This window comes from Rhodamnia argentea, chromosome 3 (genome assembly GCF_020921035.1).
Source record: "Rhodamnia argentea isolate NSW1041297 chromosome 3, ASM2092103v1, whole genome shotgun sequence".
NCBI lineage: Eukaryota > Viridiplantae > Streptophyta > Magnoliopsida > Myrtales > Myrtaceae > Rhodamnia > Rhodamnia argentea.
Window position 1 is genome coordinate 35,304,529 of NC_063152.1, and position 26,914 is coordinate 35,331,442.

The 26,914-nt window shown below is 43.5% G+C and overlaps 5 protein-coding genes and 1 long non-coding RNA gene across 7 annotated transcripts; all 6 read right to left on the minus strand.

The window, feature by feature from the left end:
- Window positions 1–966: 966 nt before the first annotated feature.
- Window positions 967–7,064, minus strand: LOC125314226. Its single transcript, XR_007197790.1, has 2 exons — window positions 6,903–7,064; window positions 967–1,212 (listed from the first exon to the last, which is right to left on the minus strand). It is a non-coding gene; the product is annotated as an uncharacterized LOC125314226 (long non-coding RNA).
- LOC115733663 (glyoxylate/hydroxypyruvate reductase HPR3-like) lies at window positions 1,450–3,841 on the minus strand. Its single transcript, XM_030664292.2, has 2 exons — window positions 3,304–3,841; window positions 1,450–2,042 (listed from the first exon to the last, which is right to left on the minus strand). The coding sequence occupies exons 1-2, from the start codon at window positions 3,787–3,789 to the stop codon at window positions 1,521–1,523; spliced, it is 1,008 nt and encodes a 335-aa protein (XP_030520152.2). The 5' UTR covers window positions 3,790–3,841; the 3' UTR covers window positions 1,450–1,520.
- A 64-nt stretch (window positions 7,065–7,128) lies between the features above and the next one.
- LOC115731704 (glyoxylate/hydroxypyruvate reductase HPR3-like) lies at window positions 7,129–9,592 on the minus strand. Its single transcript, XM_048275956.1, has 2 exons — window positions 8,987–9,592; window positions 7,129–7,720 (listed from the first exon to the last, which is right to left on the minus strand). The coding sequence occupies exons 1-2, from the start codon at window positions 9,539–9,541 to the stop codon at window positions 7,196–7,198; spliced, it is 1,080 nt and encodes a 359-aa protein (XP_048131913.1). The 5' UTR covers window positions 9,542–9,592; the 3' UTR covers window positions 7,129–7,195.
- A 3,503-nt stretch (window positions 9,593–13,095) lies between these two features.
- Window positions 13,096–15,471, minus strand: LOC115728433 (glyoxylate/hydroxypyruvate reductase HPR3-like). 2 transcript variants are annotated; one of them, XM_048275958.1, is made up of 3 exons: window positions 15,453–15,463; window positions 14,926–15,422; window positions 13,096–13,698 (listed from the first exon to the last, which is right to left on the minus strand). In XM_048275958.1, exons 2-3 carry the CDS (start codon window positions 15,409–15,411, stop codon window positions 13,108–13,110), a joined length of 1,077 nt encoding a protein of 358 aa, XP_048131915.1. In that variant the 5' UTR covers window positions 15,412–15,422; window positions 15,453–15,463; the 3' UTR covers window positions 13,096–13,107. The 2 variants fall into 2 exon arrangements, with proteins under 2 accessions (XP_048131915.1, XP_048131914.1); XM_048275957.1 differs by having other exon boundaries at window positions 14,926–15,471.
- A 3,487-nt stretch (window positions 15,472–18,958) lies between these two features.
- LOC115728432 (glyoxylate/hydroxypyruvate reductase HPR3-like) lies at window positions 18,959–21,588 on the minus strand. The gene is made up of 3 exons (XM_048275959.1): window positions 21,027–21,588; window positions 19,121–19,759; window positions 18,959–19,090 (listed from the first exon to the last, which is right to left on the minus strand). Exons 1-2 carry the CDS (start codon window positions 21,516–21,518, stop codon window positions 19,235–19,237), a joined length of 1,017 nt encoding a protein of 338 aa, XP_048131916.1. The 5' UTR covers window positions 21,519–21,588; the 3' UTR covers window positions 18,959–19,090; window positions 19,121–19,234.
- Window positions 21,589–24,198: 2,610 nt separating this feature from the next.
- LOC115728430 (receptor-like serine/threonine-protein kinase At2g45590) lies at window positions 24,199–26,518 on the minus strand. Its single transcript, XM_030658765.2, has one exon. It carries the CDS (start codon window positions 26,413–26,415, stop codon window positions 24,355–24,357), a length of 2,061 nt encoding a protein of 686 aa, XP_030514625.1. The 5' UTR covers window positions 26,416–26,518; the 3' UTR covers window positions 24,199–24,354.
- Window positions 26,519–26,914: the final 396 nt, after the last annotated feature.

Here is a 26,914-nt window from a genome sequence, read left to right on the forward strand (position 1 = left end):
CGTTGAGTACAATGGATCGATTGAATTGGGAACCGCCTAGATCGGACCAAACCAACGGGTTCGGTTTGGTTCCCGAAGGCTCCAATCCGATTCCCTATTCGAGGGGAGAATCGGGCCTCCCGGACGAGACCAAATAATGTTATTTTTAATAAAATTCCTAAATATAAACATGTACCTAAACCTAAGATGCTTAGTATGCTTAGTATAACTTTCGGGTTTAGCAACAATATGATGCAATTAATGAGAGGTGGTTTGAGTATTTCCTTAACGAGAAAATTTTCACGATAAATCAAAAAAAAAAAAAAATACGACCAATCCAATAATTGGACAGCCCAGGAATCGAACTGGACAGGAGACCAATATTATTCCCTACTAATGATTAGAATTTATTTTGTAAAGAGCTTCTTACCTGGGTTTCGAACGAGTTTGGGCAGCATCGTATGGCCCATTCATGGACCATGGCCAGATCAACCACATTTTTGGTTCTCATTCTTGGTGTCTCGATCCAATCACGATCTTTCGAATTAGAGATCATACGGATCATCAATCAGAGCCCCAACGGACAATTACTTCGAAGTATGATTTGCTTAATTCTCTACATCAATGGTATGATTTCTACACAAAGTAAGTGTTCATCAAGTCGTATTGTAGATAGGGTGGCTGTTTTCAGTTCGATCTTTTATCAGGCTTGAGAGTTTGCATTCAGATCCGGTGATTTGTACAGCAGCTTGTGACAAGTTTGGCTGGTGGGACTGAGAGAGATCGAGGCGGTGCTAATGTCACGAAAAGAGATCATCTTTATTCACAACCCGTCGCAGTTAAGCAACTGTGGCGTGAAGGCCCCGCTAGCGATACACGGGACGGGAGTTATATAGCACAGGATGTAGCCGGTGTCAAAGCGGATAGATGGAGTACTGGTTTAAAGCATGAACCAAACAGCATCTAAATACCACTCTATCCAAGTCATTACCAGAAAAAGAGAACTATAAAAACTCAATAATGGAGGAGTTCCAGAACGTAACATTAAAGCTAGAGCTACAGCACACAACACAGGATCTAATGCTCTTATCTTCATTTTCATGGAGAAGTGTTCAGTAATCAACATGTCCATTTCCAGAGTCTTGAGACCCAACGACAAATGCGACAGTTAAAACAAGGCCTGCCCAGTGTCATAACTCATCGTCTCTTTCCATCCTCAGCTTCTTCATAGCACTGACACAGACTGTCAAACGAACAGTTGGATTCCGCCACTTCTGGCAAGGGACAATAGGACGAACCCAGAACATGGAAGAATATAATCAATAATCAAGTCGGCTCCTCTTCAAGATTGCTGTATTATTATCATCTTGTGGCTACAGATGGTTGGTTACCCCCATGATACACGCTTGTAGTGATGTAAAACAAATGCCATCAAGGACATTTTGAGACCAAAGTATGTATAAAGGCAGCTTCAGGTAAAGCCAGCTGAATCTAGTTTAGTAGTGGTAACAGAGCCAATATACACTGGCGGAGCAGTTGGTTCACTCTTCTAACACAGGGGAAAGCAAGGGCTTATCTGAAAAGAAAGCTTCCAAGTTCCCGACAACAAGATCGCATAAATCCGATAAGGATTCTGCAGTAAAAACAGCTGTATGTGGAGATAATACGACATTATCAAGAGCAAGGAGCTCTTCAGGAACATTGGGCTCATTCTCAAACACATCTAAGCCGGCACCTCCAAGCTCTCCCTGGACTAGAAGTTGCACCATGTCCTTTTCATCGATAATTGATCCACGCCCAATGTTAACTATCACACCTCCCTTCCCCAAAGCTAATAGTACTTCCCTATTGATCATGTGGTGGGTTTGCTCATTCAGGCCACAACAGATTACAAGGACATCACAGTTAGTGGCGAGCTCGCGTACATCAGAGTAGAAGGGGTACAAAACTGGCTTCTTTTTCCTTGAGTTATACAAAACGGCACATCCAAAGGCCTCAAGCCTTTTAGCAACTTCTAGGCCAATCCTTCCCAATCCAACAACTCCGGCTCTCTTGCCACCTAGCTGCAAGTGAAATTGCCACCACAGGCATAGAAGATACAATTTACATTTCATGTATAACTGAGACAATAAGATCGAGTTGTATAAAATGGAAGGAAGGAGTTCTCCCTGAATTATGAAAATAAAAGACGACTTTCTATTCTACATCTACACCTCATTAGTAACAGAAAATCACACAATAATGAGTTAAGCCAACCAGTTCAGAGGACCTTATGTTATGCCACATCTGTTATTGACCCTAAATGGAATGTCTAAGTGTACTTCACAGTCAAATCCATCAGTATTGACATTCTCAAGACAAGACAAAACGTTCATAATTTCAATTTCCTTGCTATCTAATACCGTATGCCAGGGCCATAAAACATGGAGTCAACCATATTAAAGCATTTGCACCATTGAATTTATTAAGCCAAACCAGGAGATGCTCAAGACCGGTAACTCTGATGAGCAACATATCAGACCAAACTCCCCATCAAAGAAAAATCTTGTGGCCACATCATCTTTCCTAAACGAAGAATTCACCTATTATATTTACTGTTGGTAAACCAAAATTTAAAAAATTTAGGAAGTTGAATGTGTTAGAGTTGAACGAAGGAAAATAACATAATCCAATCTTTCCAAAGATCACCCATTAATAGAGAGGTCATTTTGGCAGTCATGACAAAAAATCTTTTTATGCATCTAGACACAGTCTACCTTAAATTACTAGTGTTAGGCCCTACAAGATTTCAGAGGTCCTGAGGTCCATGATAAATAGAAGATAAAACCTTCGTATGCATCATAGCATGGCCAACCCAAAGAGCTAAAGGTCTCTACTTAGGGGCTGGCTCATTGACTCAGTATAAACATCCTCCACCATTTTTTTTTTTGGCTGAAAACATACTCCACCTGATCAGCCAATTAATAGTACAATAATCTGTAAAACACTTCTACCTCAATAACAAGTAGAAACTATGCTGTCCTATTCAGCTATTCTTTCTCCAGAATTAGACCAATACAGAGCACATCGCAGCTCAATTCATAATCATCAATCTCTCCACAGTCTAGAGACCAAAGCTTTAACAAAATGTAACAGCGCACATAATCATCAGTGGCAAAACTCAGTTGTCAAATTATCGGTCACTAAAATGCGGACTCTTGCACGTTCCATTAAAGCTCGCATTCACTTAATTCTCCTCTCACGATTGCTAAACGCTCATCCAAACAACTATTAATGCCAAAAAGTCGTCACAGACAGGTAAATAGATTGAGCAAGCACTGATACCTTCGAACCGTGTGCGAAATCTCCCTCACTACTCCACAATCCCTGCCTGACGTACCGGTCGCCCGCCGAGACCTTCCTCAGCACGTCGATGAGCAGTCCGACGGCCAAATCCGCCACTTCCTCGGAGTACACGTCCCCGGCGCTGGCGATCGCGATCCCCCGCCTCCGGCACTCGGCGAGGTCGATGTGGTTGAGGCCCGCGCTGGTGGTGACGACGAGGCGGACCTCCGGGAGCCGCCGGAGCATGTCGGCGGTGACCGGAGCCCCGCCGGAGGTGAGGATGGCCTCGGCGGAGCGGGCGTCGGCGGAGGAGAGGAAGTCGTGGAGGGGGAGCGACGATTCCCAGGGCTTGAGGAAGTGGAAGTTGTCGGGGAGGGGGCGGTTGAGGAGGGTGAAGTGGGGAGGGTGTCGGAGGAGGAGGACGCGCGGCGGGGGGCGGCGGTGGAGGGGCGGAGGAGCGCCGTCGTGGTGGGGGTGGGAGGCCATGGGAAGTCAAAGAAATGAGGGATTTGAGAGGCGTGTCCCGGTCGAATAGAGAGAGAGACGGGGAGGAATTTTGTTGCCGATGCTAGTGAGAGGGACTGAGAGGAATCAGGTGCCACAACACAATATGTATGGCGGCCCGCCATGAACTCGCGTGGATTATTCTTGTCGGTTCGAATCACCGTTCATACACTTCTACGGTCATAAAGTTTTACTTTGATGTCAAATTGATGAAAATGTACAGCATCCTTTCGATTTTTAAGTTAGATTGAATCAAGTTTGCCCGTTTGATAAATTTGCATCTTACTTGCCGTTCCAAAAATAATTTATTTATGACGTAAATACGGAGCTCTCCCTTTTTTATACTAAAAGTCGGTAAAAATGTGTGAAATTCCCGATTGTCTCAAGTAAAATCGTGTCGGATCAAAATTTATCCATCCGTAGGTTGTCATGACATTCAATTCATTCTCATTTTATTTTAAGTATGGTGGTCTTTAAATCCAGTTTAAGCAAGACTGGTTTATTATGTTGGAATACTAATTAGGGGGTTAAGGCCAAGGGCGCCCAACGGCCGGGTTGTCCGGTCCTGAGATGGATGGTGCGGCCAATAAATGGGTGGTGTTCGTTTCTTGTATTAGGGCCATATTTAATTATTTATATATAAATATATACATTGAAAAATTGAAACAAAGATTAAGTTTTTTCGCCTCCCAGACTTTTGTTATTTTATTTTTTGGTATTTTTTTGTTTTTGGTGTTGTTTTATCATGTATGGCTTATTTGGTATTGATTTGAAATTTTGATCAAGTTCAATCATAAAAGTCATATAGTTTATTATGTCGGCATACTAATCGACTTTGAACGAGCATAATTCGACATTTAAATAACTCTCAATTAAAAAAATACAAAGGAAGCCATCAAATCACTAAACAGTCAAACGTGGAGAAGCGCACCTTCCTCTTTGACTCTCGAGTCCAATTCAATCAGATTAGGCAAAGAGAAGTAGTACCTGTTCTTTCCTATCATAGGACACTGAAAATGCTACCTGGACTTTTAGTTTTAGTACATGGGGGCAGCTTGAGGTTGTCGGATGATCGGTCCAAATCGAACTTCCATGCTGAGCTCCTTTGTTGTGTAACATGGTTGATTAGTGTGGTGGTTCGCGATTGTTGCAGTACCAAGCATGTTTGTAACATAACATCCGATCGGATTCTTCTCTAATCAATTATCTGGTGATAAGGAAGATTAACAAAAAATGGACAAGAGAGACTAGATAAGTTGGGCTTCTCCGGTTGCGCAACTTTACTCGACAGATAAATCGTACGAAGAAATGTTGCAATTTGGCTTCATTAGGTTTCTCATCTATATCGTTGAAGATGTGTTTGATGAAAAGAGAGAGTGAACGGTGATAAAGAAAATCGCGATGAAACTGAAAAAAAAAAAAACAAAAGGATGAAAAGGTTAAGGGAACAAAACGATGTTACTGAAAGCCTAAGGGTGGGTTTTTTTCGTCAAAAATGCGGTTAACGAGTGCCTTTTGAGATATTGATTAATGATAATTTCGTTTCCAGACATAACTCTGAGAAAGACGTGCATCGAAAAGGATGGGACTTCCGGCATCGTTGATCAATTGACACTTGACAGGATTCCATTCCGATTTCCGTTACCTAATCTGGTTGTGCGTGGTGGAGGATTTATCGAACTAGTCACCTAACCTTTCATTAGCTCGATTAAAGTGATTCAAAAGTCCAAAGCATTTGAGACCCTGTTCAACCACCAGCATGTACGATGTTACAAAACTAAGAGGCACTCACGCCCAAGAACATCATCGAGGTGGAAAAGGGAAAGTCGGGTCGATTTGGATCGATTCTCGGCGAGGCGCCGACCGCCTTTCGATGTTTACCCGCGGCGCTCGCGACCCCCGCACCCATCCTTTTGCTTTCCCTGCTTTTTCACAATTAGGTCCCCCTCCTCCCCAATTGACTCTTCCGTTCTCTCTCACAGGCTGACGATCCTCAAAAGAAAACGTGATGGTAAAGAAGTTCCAGAACATCAAGATTAGAGCTAGAGCTACAAATACAAAACACAGGATCTACTGATACCATCTTCATTTTCGTGGAGAAGTGTTCAGTAGTCAACATGTCCCCATTCTAAAGTCTTGCACCCAATGACATGCGTGACAGTTGAAACAAGGCTTACCCCACCCGATGACATTGTGGAAAGGATTAACAAATACAACAGGAAGAAACCATCACAGGGAAGAATATAATCAGTAGCTAGGAGGCCGCGGATAGTGGGTTAGACGCACCAAACACGGATTGCAGTGATAGTGATGCAAAATGGATGCCATCAAGGCACCCCATATTGAGTCGGAAGACTGCTTCAGGTAAAGCCAGCTGAATCTAGTTGAGGAGTGGTAACAGAGCCAATGTAGACCGGTGGAGCAGTCAGGTTCACTCATCTAACACAGGAGAAAGCAAGAGCTCATTTACTGGCTAGGATCCTCCGGTGAGCCACATAGGTACCACGTATGATTTTCGATGAAGGTCATCGGAATTGACACTGAAATAACCATTTTTCAAAAAAATTGATACTTAAGTGATTCAGAAAAAAAAATATATTAACATTAAAGTGAGCGCCGTATATAAATATTGACACTCCATGTGCCCTTTTGCTCTCGAATTAGCCTCCATCAAGAAGGCACCGACCATTGCAACTACAAGAAAAGCAGATGCCCCACTTCGTACGACTCTGCTAATCCTCAAAAAATGCATTTTCAATAAAACAAAGGTTGGTTTGGACCAACATCTAGAGTTTTTTTTTTTTTTTTTTTTGGGGGGTCAAAGACCAGCATCTAGAGTTCATTTCCTCTCAAAGTGCAAGCTTTTCAGAGCACATTTGCCACCAACGAGAACGCAATGATAAAGAAGTTTCAGGACATTAACATTAGAGAGCTTGAGAGCTACAGTACCCGACACAGGATCTCATGATAATTTCTTTATTTTCATGGAAACGTGTTCAGAAATCAACATGTCCCCACTCTGGAGGCTGTTAAAGCAAGGCCTACCCGGCATTTCAATTCACCATCACTTCCCCTCCTCGGCTTCTTTGTAGCACCCGACAGACTTTCGAGCAATCAGTTGGCTTTCGCTGATTGTGGAAAGGATTGAACAAATTCAGCAGGGCGAAACCATCGAGTGTTGGCTCCTTTTTTAGATGGCCGTATTATTGCAATCCCATGGCCAAAGAGAGCTGGTTAGCTGCACCAAACACTGCTTGGAGTGATGCAAAACAGATGCCATCAGGGCAAACTTATTGGGGCCCTAGTATGTAGAAAGACTGCTTCAGGTAAAGCCAACTGAATCTAGTTTAGTAGTGGTAACAGAGCCAATACCAGTGGAGCAGTCAGTTCACTCATATAACACGGGGGAAAGCAAGGGCTTATTCGAAAAGAAAGCTTCCAAGTTCCCGACGACGAGATCGCATAAATCTGATAAGGTTTCCGGGGTATAAACAGCTGTATGCGGCGATAACACGACACTGTCAAGAGCAAGGAGCTCTTCAGGAACACTGGGCTCATTCTCAAACACATCTAAGCCAGCGCCTCCAAGCTCTCCCTGGACTAGAAGTTGCACCATTTCCTTTTCATCGATAATTGATCCATGCCCAATGTTAACAATCACACCTTCCTTCCCCAAAGCTAATAACACTTCCCTGTTGATCATGTGGTGGGTTTGCTCAGTCAGGCCGCAACAGATTACTAGGGCATCGCAGTTAGTGGCGAGCTCATAGACATTGGAATAGAAAGCATACGAAACGTGTAGCTTTTTCTTCCTTGACTGATATGAAATGGCACATCCAAAGGCTTCAAGCCTTTTAGCAACCTCTAGGCCAATCCTCCCCATGCCAACAATTCCGACTCTCTTGCTGCCCAGCTGCAAGTGAAATTACCACCACAAGCAGAGAATATATGAGTTACACTTCATGTATAAGAGAAAAATAAGATCAAGTCACATGTAACTTCTCACTGAATCAAGGAAATAAACGATGGCATACTATTCTACATCTACACCTCACCAGTAACAGAAAACCACACAAGCATGAGTTGAGTCAACCAGTTCAGAGGGCCTAATGTTATGCTGCATCTGTTACTCGCCCTAAATGGATTGCCCAAGTGTCTTCAAAGTCAAATCCATCAGCATAAAATGTGTCAAGGGAGGATAAATTATTCATAATTTCAATTGCTTTCCAATGAAATACTTTATCCCATGGCTGAAAAACATGGAGCAACCCATATGGCAATTTGACAACAAAATCAATAATTGCACCATTGAATTTCCTAAGCCAAGCCAGGGGATGCACAAGGGCATATGAATCTGTCGGACAACATATCAGACCGAACTCCCCATCAAAGCTGAATCTTAGGAACTAAACATCTACCTTAAATGGAAGATCTAATCTATCACATTCACTGTCATAATCAGACCCATGAACACTAGATAAATAAAATGTTATAAAAACCTTTAGGAAGTTGAACGCGTTACACTTGAACAGAGGGAAATAACTAAATCCAGTCTTTCAAAAGATCATCTATTAATAGAGAGGTTTTTTTCGCCCATCATGACAAAAAAAGCTTTTTATGCATCTAGACACAGTCTTTATACCTTAAATTACTAGCGTTCACCCCCCATGAGAAGTCTAAGGTCCATAATAACTAGAAGATAGACTCTCTGTTCTGATCATAGCTTTTTCTCATCAAACAATCATGATTGGCCAGCCCAAAGAGCTAGAGGTCTGGACTTAGGGGATTGTTCCCTCGGTATAAACATCCTCCACCTGATCATAAGTGCGGCAGTCTACTTCTATCTCAAGAAACAAGTAAAAACTATGCTGTCCTATTAAACTATTCTTTCTCCAGGAGTCTCCATTCACAGCACATCGCGCCGTTTGTCAAATGATAGAGTTTACCTGAAATACTCATCATTCTCCCTACAGTCTAAAGTCCAAAGCTTTAACATAATGTAATGGCGCACATAATCATCAATGGCGAAACTCAGGTCTCAAATTGTCGATTACTTACTAAAATGCTGACTCTTGCACATTCAATTAAAGCTCACTTTCACTTAATTCTCCTTATCCAGAAAATTATTGACGTCGAAAATCCTCACAGACAGATAAATAGAGCAAGCGAGCATTAAAACCTTCGATCCGAGTGCAAATTCACCCTCACTACCCCAAAATCCACGCCTCAAGTACCGGTCGCTCGCCGAGAGCTTCCTCAGCACGTCGATCAGCAGTCCGACCGCCAAATCCGCCACGGCGTCCGTGTACGCGTCCCCCGAGCAGGCGATCGCGATCCCCCGCCTCCGGCACTCGGCCAGGTCGATGTGGTTGAGGCCCGCGCTGGTGGTGACGACGAGGCGGGCCTCTGGGAGCCGCCGGAGCATGTCGGCGTTGATCGGGTCTCTGCCGGAGGTGTAGATCGCCTCGGCGGCGCGGGCGTCGGGGGAGGAGAGGAAGTCGTCGAAGGAGAGCGGCGATTCCCATGGCTTGAGGAAGTGGAAGTTGTCGGGGAGGGGACGGTTGAGGAGGGAGAAGTGGTGGGGGTTACGGAGGAGGAGGACGCGCGGTAGAGAACGGCGGTGGAGGGGCGGAGGAGCGCCGTCGTTTTTGGGTTGAGAGGCCATGGGAAAGTCAAAGTAGGGATTGAGAGGAGTGTCCGGTCGAAGGTAGAGAAAGAGATTTTGTATTGCCATAGCTCGGGAAAGGTGATGGAGACTCCGAGGAATTTGGCGCCATTACATTATGGGGGCCCACTGCCTTGAGTTCATCTGCTATAATAAAAATATATAAATTCATCTCGATTTTTTAAGTAAATTTATAGTTGGGAAGTTCACACATTAGATGAATTTCGTGTCATGTTTCGTCACAGTTGTTCGTGTCATATCATATCAAGCATAAATTATTCTCCATGCTAATAATGCAAAGGTCTCTTTTTTTCTCAAAAAGTAGATAAGAATGTGCGTGTTTCTTATGCGGTAAAATAACACAAATGGTCCATGAACTTTGACCGAATATATAATGCTGATCCCTGAATTTTTAATTTGACAAATATGAGCTCTGAACTTTTAGAATATGTTCAACTTAGTCATTGAATTACATGAAGATATTCAAGATAGTTCATTGAACAAATAATTCTTTGGAATCAAGAAAATATTCGTCAAACCACATTGGTCAAATTAAAAATTTATGGATCATATTATACATTGTGTTAAAGTTCATGAACCATATTGATCAAATTAAAAGTTCATGGACTACATTACACATTAGATCACAATTCAAAAACTATTTGTGTCATTATCCCTTCTTACACCTTTGGATTTGGTATTGTCTGTTTTGATCGGTATCATCTCAAGAATGCTCTCACTTAAGCACGCTTAACATTAGATTCTAATGCTAAGCGTTGTTACGCTACGTCAAAAATCGCATCTTGTGAGTTATTTTCAATTTCAAATAGTCTTCTTCTCTTTTCAAGATTCATTCCCTACTAATTAAATTTCACCCAAGTAGCAAAGAAGGTAGGCTATGCTCTACAAGCTACACTCTATCCTCTTCCCAAAGAGCATTTATCCTTTGATTTGAAAGACGGGCGTTAAAAGGGGGGTTAAAAGGGGAGAAAACCCATTTTTTTGCTTCTTCTATTGAGAAACCAAAGGCCCTCCTGTCATTGTTTTAGTGATTCGTATAGCTAAATCTTAGGACATTTTCCCCAACTCAATGCACAATTCAATCTGTTCCATCCCATTCACCATCCTAGGAACCGCTCCATTTCCGGGCTCTCTTGCCCTGGATATTACTCCCAGCTCTTGTCGGATCGAGTTGTTGCAAGCCCTCTAGCTTCCACATGGTTCGTGCTTGAATCGCACACCTACTAGAGGTTTCTCATTATGATATTCTTTTGGTTCAAAATGTATTAGCTAATATGGTGCCCATAATAATTAATCTCTCTATCATGAGGAAAAGATGGTAAATCCTTAGGAAATAAATCTAAAAACTCTCTAAAACACAAACATTTTCCAGCTTTATGATATAATTTTTTGTGTCTTTTACACAAGGCAAATTATCACAACAACTCTTTTTCAATAGTTCCTCGATCGCAAAGCTGAGATTATTCTTGGAAAAGCACTTTTACAATTTTTCAAAATAGAGAATTTCGTTAATTTGAAAGTCGAAAGAGAACTCACTTTGAATAGCAAACAGAGGTAGCATGAGGTAGGGATAACAAATTCAATCCTAAGATAACATCAAAATCTTATACATTCACCTCTATTATATCTTTGGGCAATGCTATATTGTCAATATGTAGCAAACATTTCTTGAACACAAGATCCGAAAATAAAGAAATCATTGGATGCAAAATGAAACATACACCTTAGTGCCAAACAAAATATGTCGCATAAATTATCACACAACCCCATAACATCCCATAAAGTCTAAAAAAAAAAAAAAAATAGCCTAAGCCCCGATATCATATTGTGACACTCTTGGATTAACTCACTCAAGATATTGTGTGATTTGACATGTCCCATACCGAATCTTACAATTTTATCCTTTGATCCATATTGAATCTTACGGTTTTGTCCTTTGATGTATAGATAGGCACTTTCCTAGGATTTAACTGACCCTGTTAGTGCTTTCAACTGAGCACACTTGACATGTCAAGCATTGTTGTCGTTATGTCAAAATACACCTCTTGTACGTTATTTCCAGTTTCACATATAGAATCAATAAATTCTCCCCATATTTATTGCATAATTCATTTCATTCATTCCCCATTTGTTATCTTAGAAGCCTCTCGGGACCCGCTCCTTGTCCAAGCCCTCTTGCCTCGACAATTGCTTCTTGCCCTCGTTGGACCGGGTTGTTACACTACTATTCTCAAATAATCGTGTAGTGTCAGTTTAGAATTTCCCCTCAATAAATTTTTGTCTTGTTGAACCCACATTATCATGTCACTTACAAACATTGTTACCTTCAAAGCTAGGTTCAAACAAGACTACTTTCCAACATTCGCTTGCCAATGTATTTTCAATGAGCACAATTCAATATTTGACAACATGCGTCGCGCTCAACTCTCATTTAAAAAGAAATCATCTAATCACTAAATATTCGATCGTTACGAAATTAGTTTTGCCCGTACCTCTCGAGTACGTTGTAATCAGATTTGGCAAAGAGTCAAAAAGAAAACATTAAAATCTTGGTGGGCTTGAGATTTGAATCAGTTGGACCCGAGCCGATTGACTAAATTCAACTGTGATTGAACGTACGAACTTAGTAGGGACCAAGAGCAATGATGTGTCTGGTCCATGCATGCTAGTTGGTCCAAATGCTACGTGGACTTGGTACATGGGAATATTGACGTCGTCCGATCGATGTTACTTTGCCATGTCTTCGTTACTCAGTTTTGTATATGGTGATCAGGATCGTCGGTCATGACTCCGGCAATACCAAAACGCATTTGTACTGTATATTCAGTAGGCTTCTTTTCAATTAACTGTGTGCTAACAACAAATATCAAGATCAACAAAACGGGAAAAGACAGACGTGATAGGATGGGTTTCTCTCGACTGCGCAACTGACTTAACCCTTAAAATGCACGATGAAATTTTATGATTTCACCTTCATTAGGCTTCTCGCCTTGAAGTTTTAGGATGCGTCGAAGAAGTAAGCCAAGAAAAATAAAATTGAGAAGAAAGAAAAAAAAAAGAGCAATGGATTAGAATTTCGCGCATATTTTGTTTATAGACATAAGGGAATAATAACAATGTGCCTGTTTTACTTTACCAAAAAAGAAAAAGAAAAAAACAATGCGTCTGTTTTTGTTAAGGTATCTGATTAACGAATACCTCCGTGGAACTGGCTAATTATTACTCGATACGGCCTCCTACTATCATTTTCATGGAGAAGTGTTCAGTAATCGACATGTCCCCATTCCGGAGACTTGCACCCAAGGACGAATGTAACCGTTAAAGCAAGGCCTTACCCGGCATTTCGATTCATCATCTCTTTCCTTCCTCGGCTTCCTTCGTAGCACCTGACAGACTATCGAGCAATCAGTTGGCTTTCGCCGATTGTTGAAAGGATTGAACAGATACAACAGGATGAAACCATCGCGTGTTGGCTCCTTTTCGAGATGATCTTATTATTGCAATCCCGTGGCCACAGAGAGCTGGCTTAGCTGCACCAAACACTGCTTGCAGTGATGCAAAACAGATGCCATCAAGGCAAACATATTGAGACCACAGTATGGTGAAAGACTGCTTCAGGTAAAGCCAACTGAATCTGGTTTAGTAGTGGTAACAGAGCCAATACCGGCGGAGCAGCCGGTTCGCTCATATAACACAGGGGAAAGCAAGGGCTTATTCGAAAAGAAAGCTTCCAAGTTCCCGACGACGAGATCGCATAAATCTGATAAGGTTTCCGGGGTATAAACAGCTGTATGCGGTGATAACACGACATTATCAAGAGCAAGGAGCTCTTCAGGAACACTGGGCTCATTCTCAAACACATCTAAGCCAGCGCCTCCAAGCTCTCCCTGGACTAGAAGTTGCACCATTTCCTTTTCATCAATAATTGATCCACGCGCAACGTTAACAATCACACCTTCCTTCCCCAAAGCTAATAGCACTTCCCTGTTGATCATGTGGTGGGTTTCCTCAGTCAGGCCACAACAGATTACGAGGGCATCGCAGTTAGTGGCGAGCTCATAGACATTGGAATAGAAAGCATACGAAACGTATGGCTTTTTCTTCCTTGACTGATATGAAATGGCACATCCAAAGGCTTCAAGCCTTTTAGCAACCTCTAGGCCAATCCTCCCCAATCCAACAATTCCGACTCTCTTGCCACCCAGCTGCAAGTGAAATTACCACCACAAGCAGAGAATATATGAGTTACACTTCATGTATAAGTGAAAAATAAGATCAAGTCACATGTAACTTCTCCCTGAATCATGGAAACAAATGACAACGTCCTATTCTACATGTACACCTCCCTAGTAACAGAAAACCACACAAGCATGAGTTGAGTCAACCAGTTCAGAGGGCCTAATGTTATGCCGCATCTGTTACTCGCCCTAAACAGAATGTCCAAGTGTCTTCAAGTCAAATCCATCAGCATAAAATTTGTCAAGGAAGGATAAATTATTCATAATTTCAATTGCCTTCCTATGAAACACTTTATCCCATGGCTGTAAAACATGGAGCAACCCATATTGCAATTTGACAACAAAATCAGTAATTGCACCGTTGAATTTACTAAGCCAAGCCAGGGGATGCACAAGAGCATATAACTCTGTCGGACAACATATCAGACCGAACTCCCCATCAAAGCTAAATCTTAGGAACTAAACATCTGCCTTAAATGGAAGATCTAACCTATCATTTTCACTGTTATAATCGGACCCATGAACACCAGACAAATAAAAAGTTTTAAAAACTTTACAAAGTTGAATGCATTACAGTTGAACAAAGGGAAATAACTAAATCCAATCTTTCAAAAGATCATCTATTCATAGAGAGGTTTTTTCGCCCATCATGACAAAAAAGCTTTTTTATGCATCTATACACAGTATTTACACCTTAAATTACTAGTGTTACCCCCCCACGAGAAGTCTGAGGCCCATAATAACTCTAAGATAGACTTTTCTTCCTAAAGATAGACTTTTTCTCGTCACACATTCATGATTGACCAGCCCAAAGAGCTAAAGGTCTGGACTTAGGGGCTCTTTCGCTCGGTATAAACATCCTCCACCTGATTATAAAGTGCAGCAATCTAATTCTAACTCAATAGACAAGTAACAACTAAACTATACCGTCCTGTTCAACAATTCTTTCTCCAGAAGTCGATCCATTCAAAGCACGTAGCAACATTCGTCAAATGATCATGTTTACCTAAGATACTCATCATTCTCCCTACAATCATCAGTGGCGAAACTCAGTTCTTAAATTGTAGACTACTAAAATGCTGACTCTTGCACATTCAATTAAAGCTCGCTTTCACTTAATTCTCCTTTATCCAGAAAATTATTGATATCGAAAATCCTCACTGACAGATACATAGAGCAAGCAAGCATTAAAACCTTCGATCCGAGTGCAAATTCACCCTCGCTACTCCACAATCCACGCCTCAAGTACCGGTCGCCCGCCGAGAGCTTCCTCAGCACGTCGATCAGCAGTCCGACCGCCAAATCCGCCACGGCATCCGTGTACGCGTCCCCCGAGCAGGCGATCGCGATCCCCCGCCTCCGGCACTCGGCCAGGTCGATGTGGTTGAGGCCCGCGCTGGCGGTGACTACAAGGCGGGCCTCCGGGAGCCGCCGGAGCATGTCGGCAGTGACCGGAGCTCCACCGTAGGTGAGGATCGCCTCGGCGGCGCGGGCATCGGGGGAGGAGAGGAAGTCGTCAAAGGGGAGCGGCGATTCCCATGGCTTGAGGAAGTGGAAGTTGTCAGGGAGGGGACGGTTGATGAGGGAGAAGTGATGGGGCTTGCGGAGGAGGAGGACGCGCGGCGGGGAACGGCGGTGAAGGGGCGAAGGAGCGCCGTCGTTTTGGGCGTGAGAGGCCATGGGAAAGTCAAAGACTCAAAGGTAGTGATTGAGAGGAGTGTCCGGTCGAAGGTAGAGATTCCAGAGCTCGGGAAAGGCGATGGAGACTCCGAGGAATTTGGCGCCATTACATTATGGGGGCCCACTGCCATGAATTTCGCGTAAATAAATTTATCCTTGGGGAGTTCGCACGTTAGATGAATTTCGCATCATATTCGTACCAGTTCTTCATGTCATGTCATGTCATATCATATCATCTGAAGGATAAATCATTCTCGATGCTAAAACAAAGCCTCTTTTCCCACAAAATGCAAATTGGAATGTGTGTGTTGCTATTTCTTATATGGCAAAATAACACAAATGATTCTTAAATTTTTACTTAATGTATAATGTGATTTTTAAACTTTTAATTTGATCAATATGATCCCAAAAATTTTGAAACATGTTCAACTTAGTTCCCGAACTTAATAACTTTTAGAATATATTCAATTTAGGAATATATTTAATATAGTTCTTCCATTGATTCATGTTTAGGGATTAAAATGAATATGTTCTAAAAGTTATTAAGTTCGAGAACTAAGTTGAACTAAGTTAAACACGTTCCAAAAGGTCGGGGACCATAATGGTTAAATTAAAATTTTATGGACCACATTGCTCATTAAGTCAAAGTTCAAGGACCATATTAGTTAAATTAAAAATTTAGAGACTACATTACATATTGAATCAAATTTCATGGTCTATTTGTGTCATTGTCCCTTCTTATAACTCTGGATCGGGTATTGTTTGTTTTGATTGTTATCATCTCGAAAGTACTCTTACCTAAGCACGCTTAACATTATGGTTCTAATGCTAAGTGTTGTTACGTCAAAAAGCACATCTTGTAAGTTATTTTCAATTTCAAATATATAATCTAAGGACATTTTCCCCTACACAATGCACGATTCAATTTGTTCCACCCCATTCGCCATCCTAGGAACCGCTCCATATTCGGACTCTTTTGCCCCGCAGATTACTCCCGGTTCTCGTGGGACCGGGTCGTTATAGGCTGTCCAACTTCCACATGGTTCGTGCCCGAATCACACGCCTACTATAGGGTTCAAAATGTATTCGCCAATGTGGTGCCCCATAACAATTAATCTCTCTATCATGAAGAAAAGACGGTTAATCCTTAGGAAATAAATCTAAAAACTCCCTCAAACGCCAACATTTTTCAGCTTTACGACATCATTTCTCGTGTCTTTTACGCAAGCCAAATAACCACAACAACCCTTTTTTCAACAGTCTCCTCGTTTGCAAAGTTGAGATCACTCTTTGAAAAGCGCTTTTACAATTTTTCGAAATAGAGAATTTCCGTTAATTTGAAAGTCGAAAGAGAACTCACTTTGAATAGCAAACAAGGGTAGCATGAGGCAAGGATAACAAATTCAATCCTAAGACAACATCGAAATCTTATGCATTCACCTCTACTATAACTTTAGGCAATCCTATATCGTCAATTCGTAGCAAACATTCTTTGAACACAAGATCCAGAAATTAAGAAATCACCGGTATGACCATATGAGTATCAACACGCAATTCACCTTTTTTGCCACACAAAGTAGACCACTTTTCTGATGTAATTTCAATTGTCTAGAAGTATATGACACGACTTTATCATTCTGCATAGAAACACAGCCGAAATCTCTTTAAAAGCCGACGCTAGCTATCCTTTCAATTGTTGGAAACCGACAAACTCAACTCCCTTTGAAGTTACGTTACGTAAGTGGATCAACAATACCTCGATAACGACTCGATTGCCTTTAGTATTCTCACAAAGCGAAGCAAGCATCTTCGAATCAGAATCCTTGATTACATGAAGGCAAAATGAAACATGCAACTTAGTGCCAAACAAAATATGACGCGTAAATTATCACACAACCGCACAACATCCCATAAAGTATAAATAAATAGATAAAAAAAATTACGCAGTCTAAGCTATGATATCATATTGTGACACCTTTGGATTAATTCACTCAAGATATTGTGTGATTTGACATGTCCCATACCGAGCCTTACAGTTTTGTCCTTTGATCCTTATTGAACTTTTCGATTTTGTCCTTTAAAGTATAAATAGGTACTTTCCTAATATTCCACTCATCCCCGTTTGTGCTTTCAACTAAGCACACTTAACATTGTCAAGTGTTGTCGTTACGTCAAAATACATCTATTATAAAGTTATTTCCTGTTTCACATAAAGGATCCACAAACTCTCCTCATATTTAGTGCATTATTCATTTCATTCATGCGCCATTTGCCATCCTAGAAGCCTGCCGAAAACCGCTCCTTGTCCTAGCCCTCTCGCCTTGGCAATCACTTCCCGCCCTCGCCGGATTGGGTCGCTACAATGTTGTTCTCAAATAACCGTGTCGTGTAAACTAGGAATTTCCCCTCAATAGATTTTCGTCTTGTTGAATTCACATTATCATGTTACTTACAAACATCGTCACCATTAAAGCTAGGTTCAGCGATACTCCTTCTAACATTCGCGTACCGATCGATTTTGAACGAGCACAATTCAACATTCGGTAACATGAGTCGCATTCAAACTCTCATTTAAAAAGAAATCAATCAATGTCTAAATATTCGAACGTTACGAAATCAATTTTGCACGTACCTCTTGAGTCCATCGCAATCAGATTGGGCAAAGAGACAACAAGAGAACATTAAATTTTGGTGTATTCGAGATTTAAATCAGTTGGACCCGAGTAGATTTGACTAAATTCAAATGTGTTTGAATGCATGAACTTCAGTAGGGTTACTAAGAGCATTGATGTGTCCATACATGCTAGTGGTCCAAATGCTACTTGGACTTCGGGACATCAGTTGTCCCATCGACATTGCTCTGCCATGTCTTCGCTGCTATGTTTTTGTATATGGTCATCATTATTGGAGGTCATGAATTGTTTATTGCATTGCCAAAAGGTACTAGTTCTATAAATTTCAGCTGGCTTCTTTTCAATTAACTATGTGCTAACATCAAGATTAACGAAAAGGAAACATACAGACGTGATGGGATGGATTTCTCAATTGCGCAACCAATCTAACCCTTAAAGTGTACGTAGAAATTCTAAGATTTTCCTTCATTAGGCTTCTCGCCTATGAGTTTTAGGATGAGTTTGGTTTAAAAAAGCAAACTATAAAGAAGAAAAACGAGAAGAAAGAAAAAACAGCGATGAAATGGAATCATGCACAGATTTTGTTTACAGGCATGAGAGAATGATAACAACGTGTCCGTTTTTGTTAAGGTGTCTGATTAACGCATACCTCCGAGGAACTGGTTAAACATTGCTCAATAATACCTCCCCAGTATCATTAGATCTAGAGAGCTAGAATACACAACACAGGATTTGATGATACTGTCTTCATTTTCGCCGAAAAGTGTTCAGTAATCAACATTTTTCCAATGACAAATGCGACAGTTAAAACAAGGCCTACCCCGGTATCACGATTCATCATCTCTTCACTTCCTCGGCTTCGAAAGAGAATCGAGCAGCTGAACAGAGAGTAGCATCTGACAGACTATCGTACAAATCAGTTGGCTTTCGCCGATTCTGCAAAGGATTGACAACAAATCCAACAGGAATGAAACCATCGCAGGGAAGAAAATAATCGACAGTTGAGTTGGCTCCTTTTCGAGATGATCGTATTATTACCATCCCGTGGCCACAGACGGTTGGTTAGCCGCACCAAACACGCTTGTAGCAATGCAAAACAGCTCCCATCAAGGCACCCGTCAAGGCACACATCTTGAGACCACTGTATGCAGCGGTAACGGAGCCAATACAGCCCGGCGGAGCAGTCGGGTTCACTCATCCAACACAGGGGAAAGCAAGGGCTTATTTGAAAAGAAAGCTTCCAAATTCCCAATGACCAGATCGCATAGATCCGAAAAGGATTCCGGGGTAAAAGCAGCTGTATGTGGGGATAATACGACATTATCAAGAGCAAGGAGCTCTTCAGGAACTTTGGGCTCATTCTCAAACACATCTAAGCCGGCTCCTCCAAGCTCCCCTTGGACTAGAAGTTGCACCATTTCCTTTTCATCGATAATTGATCCACGCCCAATGTTAACAATCACACCGTCCTTCCCCAAAGCTAATAGCACTTCCCTATTGATCATGTGGTGGGTTTGCTCATTTAGGCAGCAGCAGATTACGAGGGCATCGCAGTTAGCGGCGAGCTCATAGACATTGGAATAGAAAGCATACGAAGCGTGTGGCTTTTTCTTCCTTGACTGATATGAAATGGCACATCCAAAGGCCTCAAGCCTTTTAGCAACTTTTAATCCGATGCTTCCCAATCCGACAATTCCGACTCTCTTGCCTCCCAGCTGCAAGTGAAATCATCGCCACAAGCAGAGAAGATAGAATTTACACTTCATGTATAACTGAGACAATAAGATCAAGTGGTATAAAATGGAACAATTCTACCTGAATTATGGAAATAAATGACGACATACTATTCTAAATCCATACCGCACTAGCGACAGAAAATCACGCTGGCATGAGTTAAGTCAACCAGTTCAGAGGGCATTATGATATGCCGCTTCTGTCACTGACCCTAAATGGGTTGTCCAACTGTGCTTCACAGTCAATTCCATCACATTTTCAAGAGAAGAAAAACATTCATAATTTCGATCACGTTGCTATAAAACACTTCCTAACATGGCTGTAAAACATGGAGTAACCCAAATTACAACATTTGGTAAAAAATTCAGTAATTGAACAATTGAATTTATTAAGCTAGGGGATGCTCAAGACCATATAACTCTGCCAAACAACATATAAGACCGAACTCCCCCATCAAAGCTAAAACTTGGGAACTAAAAATCGACCATAAATGGAAGATCTTACCTATCATATTTACGGTTATAATTGGACACATGAACACTAGATAAATCAAAATTTAAAAGTTTTAGGAAGTTGAATGCGTTAGACTTGAATGAAGGAGAACAGCTAAATCCAATCTTTGAAAAGACCATCTAATAATAGAGAGGTTTTCTGCCGGTCACGACGAAAAAGCTCATTATGCATCTAGACACAGTGTTTATACGTTAAATTATTAGTGTTATCCCCTACTAGACATTTGAGGTCCATAACAACTAGAAGGTAGACCCTTGATACAGATCATGGCTATTTATTGTCAAACAATCATGATTGGCCATCCCAAAGAGTTAAAGGTCTCGACTTAGGGGCTGGCTCGATCGGTACAAACATCCTTCACCTGATCAGACCAAATGATAGTGGAACAATCAAAGAAACGCTTCTACCTCGAGAAACAAGCGAAAACGATGCTGTCCTATTCTCCTATTCTTTCTCCAGAAGTCGATCCATACAAAGCACATCGCACCGTCGTCAAATGATTATGTTCAGCTGGAAAAATAATCATCAATCTCTCCATGGTCCAAAGGCCAAAGCTTTAAGAATAATATAACAGCGCGCATGATCATCAATGGCGAAACTCGGTTGTCAAGTTGTCGTGTTACTAAAATGCCGACCTTTGCACGTTCCGTTAAAGCTCACTTTCACTTAATTCTCCTCTCCTGTTTACTAAACGCTCATCCAAACAACTACTAAGGACAAAGCGAGCTCTATTACCTTCGAACCGAGTGCGAATTCACCCTCACTACTCCACAATCCACGCCTCACGTACCGGTCGCTCGCCGAGACCTTCCTCAGCACGTCGATCAGCAGTCCGACCGCCAAATCCGCCACGTCCTCCGAGTACGCGCCCCCCGCGTTGGCGATCGCGATCCCGCGCCTCCGGCACTCGGCCAGGTCGATGTGGTTGAGGCCCGCGCTGGTGGTGACGACGAGGCGGACCTCCGGGAGCCGCCGGAGCATGTCGGCGGTGACCGGAACTTTGCCGGAGGTGAGGATCGCCTCGGCGGAGCAGGCATTGTCGGAGGAGAGGAAGTCGTCAAGGGGGAGCGGTGATTCCCAGGGCTTGAGGAAGTGGAAGTTGTCGGGGAGGGGACGGTTGAAGAGGGAGAACTGAAGAGGGTGCCGGAGAAGGAGGACGCACGGCGGCCGCGGGGGACGGCGGCCAAAGGGTGGAGGAGCGCCGTCTTTTTGGGGGTGAGAGGCCATGGGAAGCCAAAGTAGCGATGGAGAGGAGTGTCGGGTCGAGTGTAGAGACGCAGAGCAGCACGCTGACTCGCTGAGGAAATATTAGGTGAGTCAATTTTGCTACGTGGACGGGTAGACGGTTAGATATTTCATTTGGCGCATGTCGCATGTTCATGTCGCTCCACTGATTAGTCTCTTTGGCTCTTGTCAACACCTTGTCATTCTCTTCTTCTTCACCTTTGTTTCTCTCTTTCTTTTGGTTCTTTTATTTTTTTTTTTCATTCTTCCTCGTCGCGGGCCGGCGACCGACCACATGCGAAGATCGATTTCGCTGGGTGAGGGCAAGGGATAGGCAGTCCGAGAAGTTGAAGGTGTCGACAATGTGGGTGGGGGAAAGAATGCAGGCGAAGAGACGATGAACAGATAGTCTCTTTGGCTAAATGTAAAAAACGATGAAGGAAGAAAAAAAAAAACCTTTACACTAACCGGTGGAGCCCAACAAGACACGTGACGAGCGCCGAGTGTCTTACTTTTTACGTGGCAAGGCCGACCTACTTAATATTTTTTCTCGTGGCTCACTTGCCTTAAATTCGTGTTCATTATTCACATCATTATTGTAATCACAAACCCTTTTGTAGCAAAAATTAATGAGTGCATGTAAACTCATTTCGCTTTTTAGATAGAGTCGAGTCCAGCTTGCTCATTTGGTAAATTCATTTCACATTTATATTGGCTATTCATGTTATCTCATATCAGATCTAAATTATTTCCAATATAAATACAAAGCTCTATTCTCTTTTTTTGCACTAAAAGTCGGAAAGAATGTGTCGGTTCCGATTAGTCTCGATTGATCGGGTCGAGTCGGGTCGGGTCGGGTCAAGTCCAAAATTTCTCCTAAATAGATTTTTGCTGTGTTGAAGTCATATCCTCGCGTTGTTTCAAGCATCGGCTGCCCTGTAAAGCGAGGTCTGATGAGACTGCTTTCAACCATCGGCATACTAACCGATTTGAACAAGCACGATTCCAACGTTCGAATAACACGCACCACATTCGAATTCTCAACAGAAGAGCCAATCCAATCGCTATGATTTCCGGACGATGCAAGATCAATCTTTGATATACCTAGCGTTGCGCGCGACGTACCTCTTTGGGTCCCTTGAAAGATTGGGCAAAGAGACGAAAGAAAGGGTATTGAATTTGGTTGGATCCGAGCTTTGAATCAGGTGGACCCGAGTAGACCGGCCCGATTCAAATGCGCTTGAACGTATGAACTACGTAGGGACGAAGAGCATTTATGTGTCGTTTTCCATATATGGCGGTGGTCCAAAATGCGACTTCGGACCACTCCATGTAGAGATGCTTTTGTTATGTTCCGTGTATGGTCGATTAGTATGGTAGGTCAAGTTTGCTGCAGCACCAGACATGGTTGTGCTGTGAATATTCAGTGGGATTCTTCTCTAATCAACCATGTGATTGATTAACAAGATCAACGAAAATGAACAAGAGAGAGACGAGAACTGTCGATCTGTACCGAGAATTTTTTTTCACGATTCATCTTCGTGAGGCTTCTCGGCCGCAAAATCTTAGGACGTGTTTTGCTTAAAGGAAGTAAACGGCGAAAAATGGAAATTGAGAAGAAACCAAAAAGAGCGATGAAATAGAAAGGGTCGGAGATTCAAAGATGGATGTTTTCATTAGCAGTCTGATTAACGAGTGTTTCCGATGCACTGATTAACCATGCTTAAAGTAACGAGTGTTTTCGATGCATTGATTAACCATGCTTAAAGTGGAATGATGTCATTTCTAGAGCACTGATTATGCTTAATAGGAGGATAACAGTGTATGGATAATTGTAGACTTTTGCTATTGGCCAATTGATACTCGACTCATTCCATTCCACAGGCATGTATGATGTCACAAAATTAAGAGGCGGCCATGCTTCGAACATCATCGAGGCCGAAAAGTGGAGAGTCAAGTCGACCCGGATCAATCCTCGACATGGCGCGGCCTAATCGAGTCGACCCGGATCGATCCTCGGCACGGCGCGGGCCAGTCTCGTGAGCCGCAAACACCATTTTTTGCTTTCACCGTTTCTCATAATTACGTCCCCAAGTTGACTCTCCTAATTGCAAAAGAAATCTACTCGATTGGCCTCCATCAAAGTTGCACCGAGCACCGCAAACTACAAGAAAAGCAGAGATGCCCACTTTCGTGCGACTCTGCTAATCCTCAAAAGCTCCTCCCTTTTTGCAGCACAGAGACCGCCCAAGAAAGTCTTGGCCCAGAGGAACACTCTGCAAAAAGTCAGAACGTGCTTGTTCTGTGAAGTGATCTGACGATTGATGATGAGAAAGCAACCAAGAAGAAACAATCATTTTCCTTTTTTCCACAATGTCCCAACCCACCAAACGGTACTGTGACTCCTCAAATTCAACAGCTGCAAGTAGCAAAAAAAGCTCAAGTGGGGGGCTCTGCTCTGTCCCCAATCAAATCATTAATATTCTGATGCCGAGAACGATGATGTGAAGGCTGTAGGGCCGAAGCCGCTGTCCAAAGCAACCATCCAAACGCGCAAGGAAGGGCGTTATACGATGAATTTATCGGCGACATCGTGTCGTCATGTCACGTGATAACAGTGATGATTAGCGTTGGATGATATGTTTTTGCAATGGATTTAGAAAACAGTATCTAAAGTGAGATGCCTAAGAAGCCTTCGATTCCCATTTTTCCTTCCCAATCTTTTGTTGCATCATTAATCTAACCAATGACTAACAATTGCTGAAACCCAGCGGCCATTTTACACCCTTTACAGTCAGTTAGTGGAAACCAAAGTGTGGATCGAATTCTGATTGAAAGCTCACCGGGCCTTCTTCCGGGACTTGAACTGGAAATTGGACGGCGGTGAGGGGGAGAACTCGAATGGCAGGTGGGGTGGTTCGGCCTCGCCAGAGAGCATGCCAATGATCTCCGCCATGGTTGGTCGCTTCGCCGGCGACCGTTGGAGGCAGAGGAGGGCAATGGTGATGCAGAGCAATGCCTGTTCCTTGTTCAGTGAGTGTAAGGAGCTGTCGAGAAGATCCAAGAGCCTCCCGTTTTGAGCCAATTGCCTTGCCCATGAAATCAAATTGGCCCTCTCGAACTCTGCCATCGGAGAGGCGGTCACTTGCAGCGGCCTCCTCCCGGAGACTAAGACCAGAAGCAAGACGCCGTAGCTATACACGTCGCATTTCTCCGACAATTGCCCGCCGCCACCGTACTCGGGGGCAATGTAGCAAACAGTCCCTCTCATACTCGGTGTGCTACTGACACCACCGCTCTTCGGTATCATGTCGCCAGCGCTCGTGCAAGACCATTCCTGACTATTCCTCCTCCCGTTTCTCAGCTCTCCACTCAATCCATCCATCCACCAATCGATGCCGCTGCGACTGCTCCTACTCTTCCTCTTCTTCCTCTCCTGCACAGAGTCGTCGTCCTTCTGCCACCACATTTCTCCTCTGACGCTCGAACAATGCCCTCGCTTCTTCTTTGCCTTTTTTGAGAGCTCGTCACAGAACTCCTCCCTCCACCACTCCTTCGGCCTTTGCTTTTTTACCTTCTTCGGCGCTCTCTCCTCGTCTAACGAGGCCCACCATTCCCACCTTTTCCTCTGCTTCTTTGGCGGCTTGAGCTTCCGGCTCGACCCCTCATCTTTTACCGCACTGGGGGATGAAACCCAGTCGCTCTTGGGTCTTTCCTTCCTAATCTCACTGCTGATCCACTCCATGACATAATCTTTCACTCTCCCCGACTCGGACCCTCCTGCATTGTCTTGCCTCCACCACCAATTACTCCTCGAATTCCCCTTCTTCTCGGCCCCACTGGCATTGGCTCGATTCACATCCTTACCGCTCTCTATGCTAGTCCCGTCGAAACACCCCTCGGACACACTCCTTCTTTCTAATTCCATTTCAGGCGACACCACAGCCACCTCCAGAGACTCATCCGAATCCAAGACCCTGATCACGCAGCTCTCGGGCTCCGCGCCACACCGACTGCTGCCCTCATCACACCCGGTCGCAACACTCTCTGACTCCTCCAAGATGGATCCATTGTTATCCTCCTCAACGATCATCCCCGTCCCATTCTCACCCCCATCCACATTGTCACCCTCCTCCATAATTTCCTCGGTCTTCAACCGAGCAAGCCCGAAATCCCCAATCTTCGCCCTAAACTCCGAATCCAGCAACACATTGCTAGGCTTGATGTCGCCGTGAATCACCGGGGGATCGCAACAGTGGTGCAGATACTCAAGCCCCCTCGCGACATCAGCCGCGATTTCAAACCGCCTGCGCCACTCGGCGAGCTCGGCGCACTTCTTGCCGAACAGAGCATCTTGCAAGCTCCGATTTTGCATGAATTCGTAGACGAGTAAGAGCCTGTTACCTCGGCGATTGGTGGAGTAGCCGTGGATGGAGACAATGTGGGGCGAGCCGTTGAGGACGGGGGCGAGGGAGAGCTCGTTGCGGAACTCGCGGTCCGAGGAGGCGGCCGCGGCGGAGACGGAGGGCGACGACATAAGCTTGACGGCGAGGGGGGAGGGGTGGGAGGGGAGGAGGGCCTTGTGGACGGACCCGAAGGCGCCGTGGCCGAGGAGGGAGGAGGGGGAGAAGGAGGAGGTGGAGCGGCGGAGGAGGGAGTAGGAGAAGCGGCGGAGGTGGGGGGACTTGGAGTCGGCGGGTGCGGTGCGGGTGCGGGAGAGCTTGCGGTACAGGAAGACGGAGAGGAGGAGGACGAGGAAGAGGAGGAGGACGGAGAGGGACGCGGCGCCGGCGAGGATGGCGGGGAGGAGGGGGTGGTGGTGGTCGCGGTGGTGGTGAGCCGCGGCGGAGGGAGGCGGCGGTGCAGGAGGAGCAGGAGGAGGACGAAGGCGGGAAGGCATGGTGTGGGCGAGTGTGAAGGTCAAGGATGAGAGAGTGAAGAGAGTTTAATGGCCATGGAGAGAGAGAGAGAGAGAGTTTTTTTGTTGCAGAAGAGAGAGAGTGAAGAGAGAGAGAGAGAGAGAGAGAGAGTTCTTTCTATCCTCTCAAGAATCGGAAAATATTTTTTAATGCGACGAATATTATATTTAAAAAAATTGAGTCTATTTATGGAGAACTAAGCTAATTTAAATATTTTTACTTTTCTAGAACTTATGCTAATAATTAACTTCTGATTGCGATGACTAAATTGAGAGAAAACATTTTTCTTCTCTTCATATCGGAGAATATCCTCGAATTTTACATTCTAGATTTCAGACGAAGCAGTTTAAAGATCTTGCTCAAGCCCAATTGCGATGCCTGTGTTTGTATAGGCAATTTCGCCAAATACACCTTGCAACTTCCTTTTAAAATACTTTACCATGAAGTAATGATAAAGGTAAATATCTCCAAATGAACGAA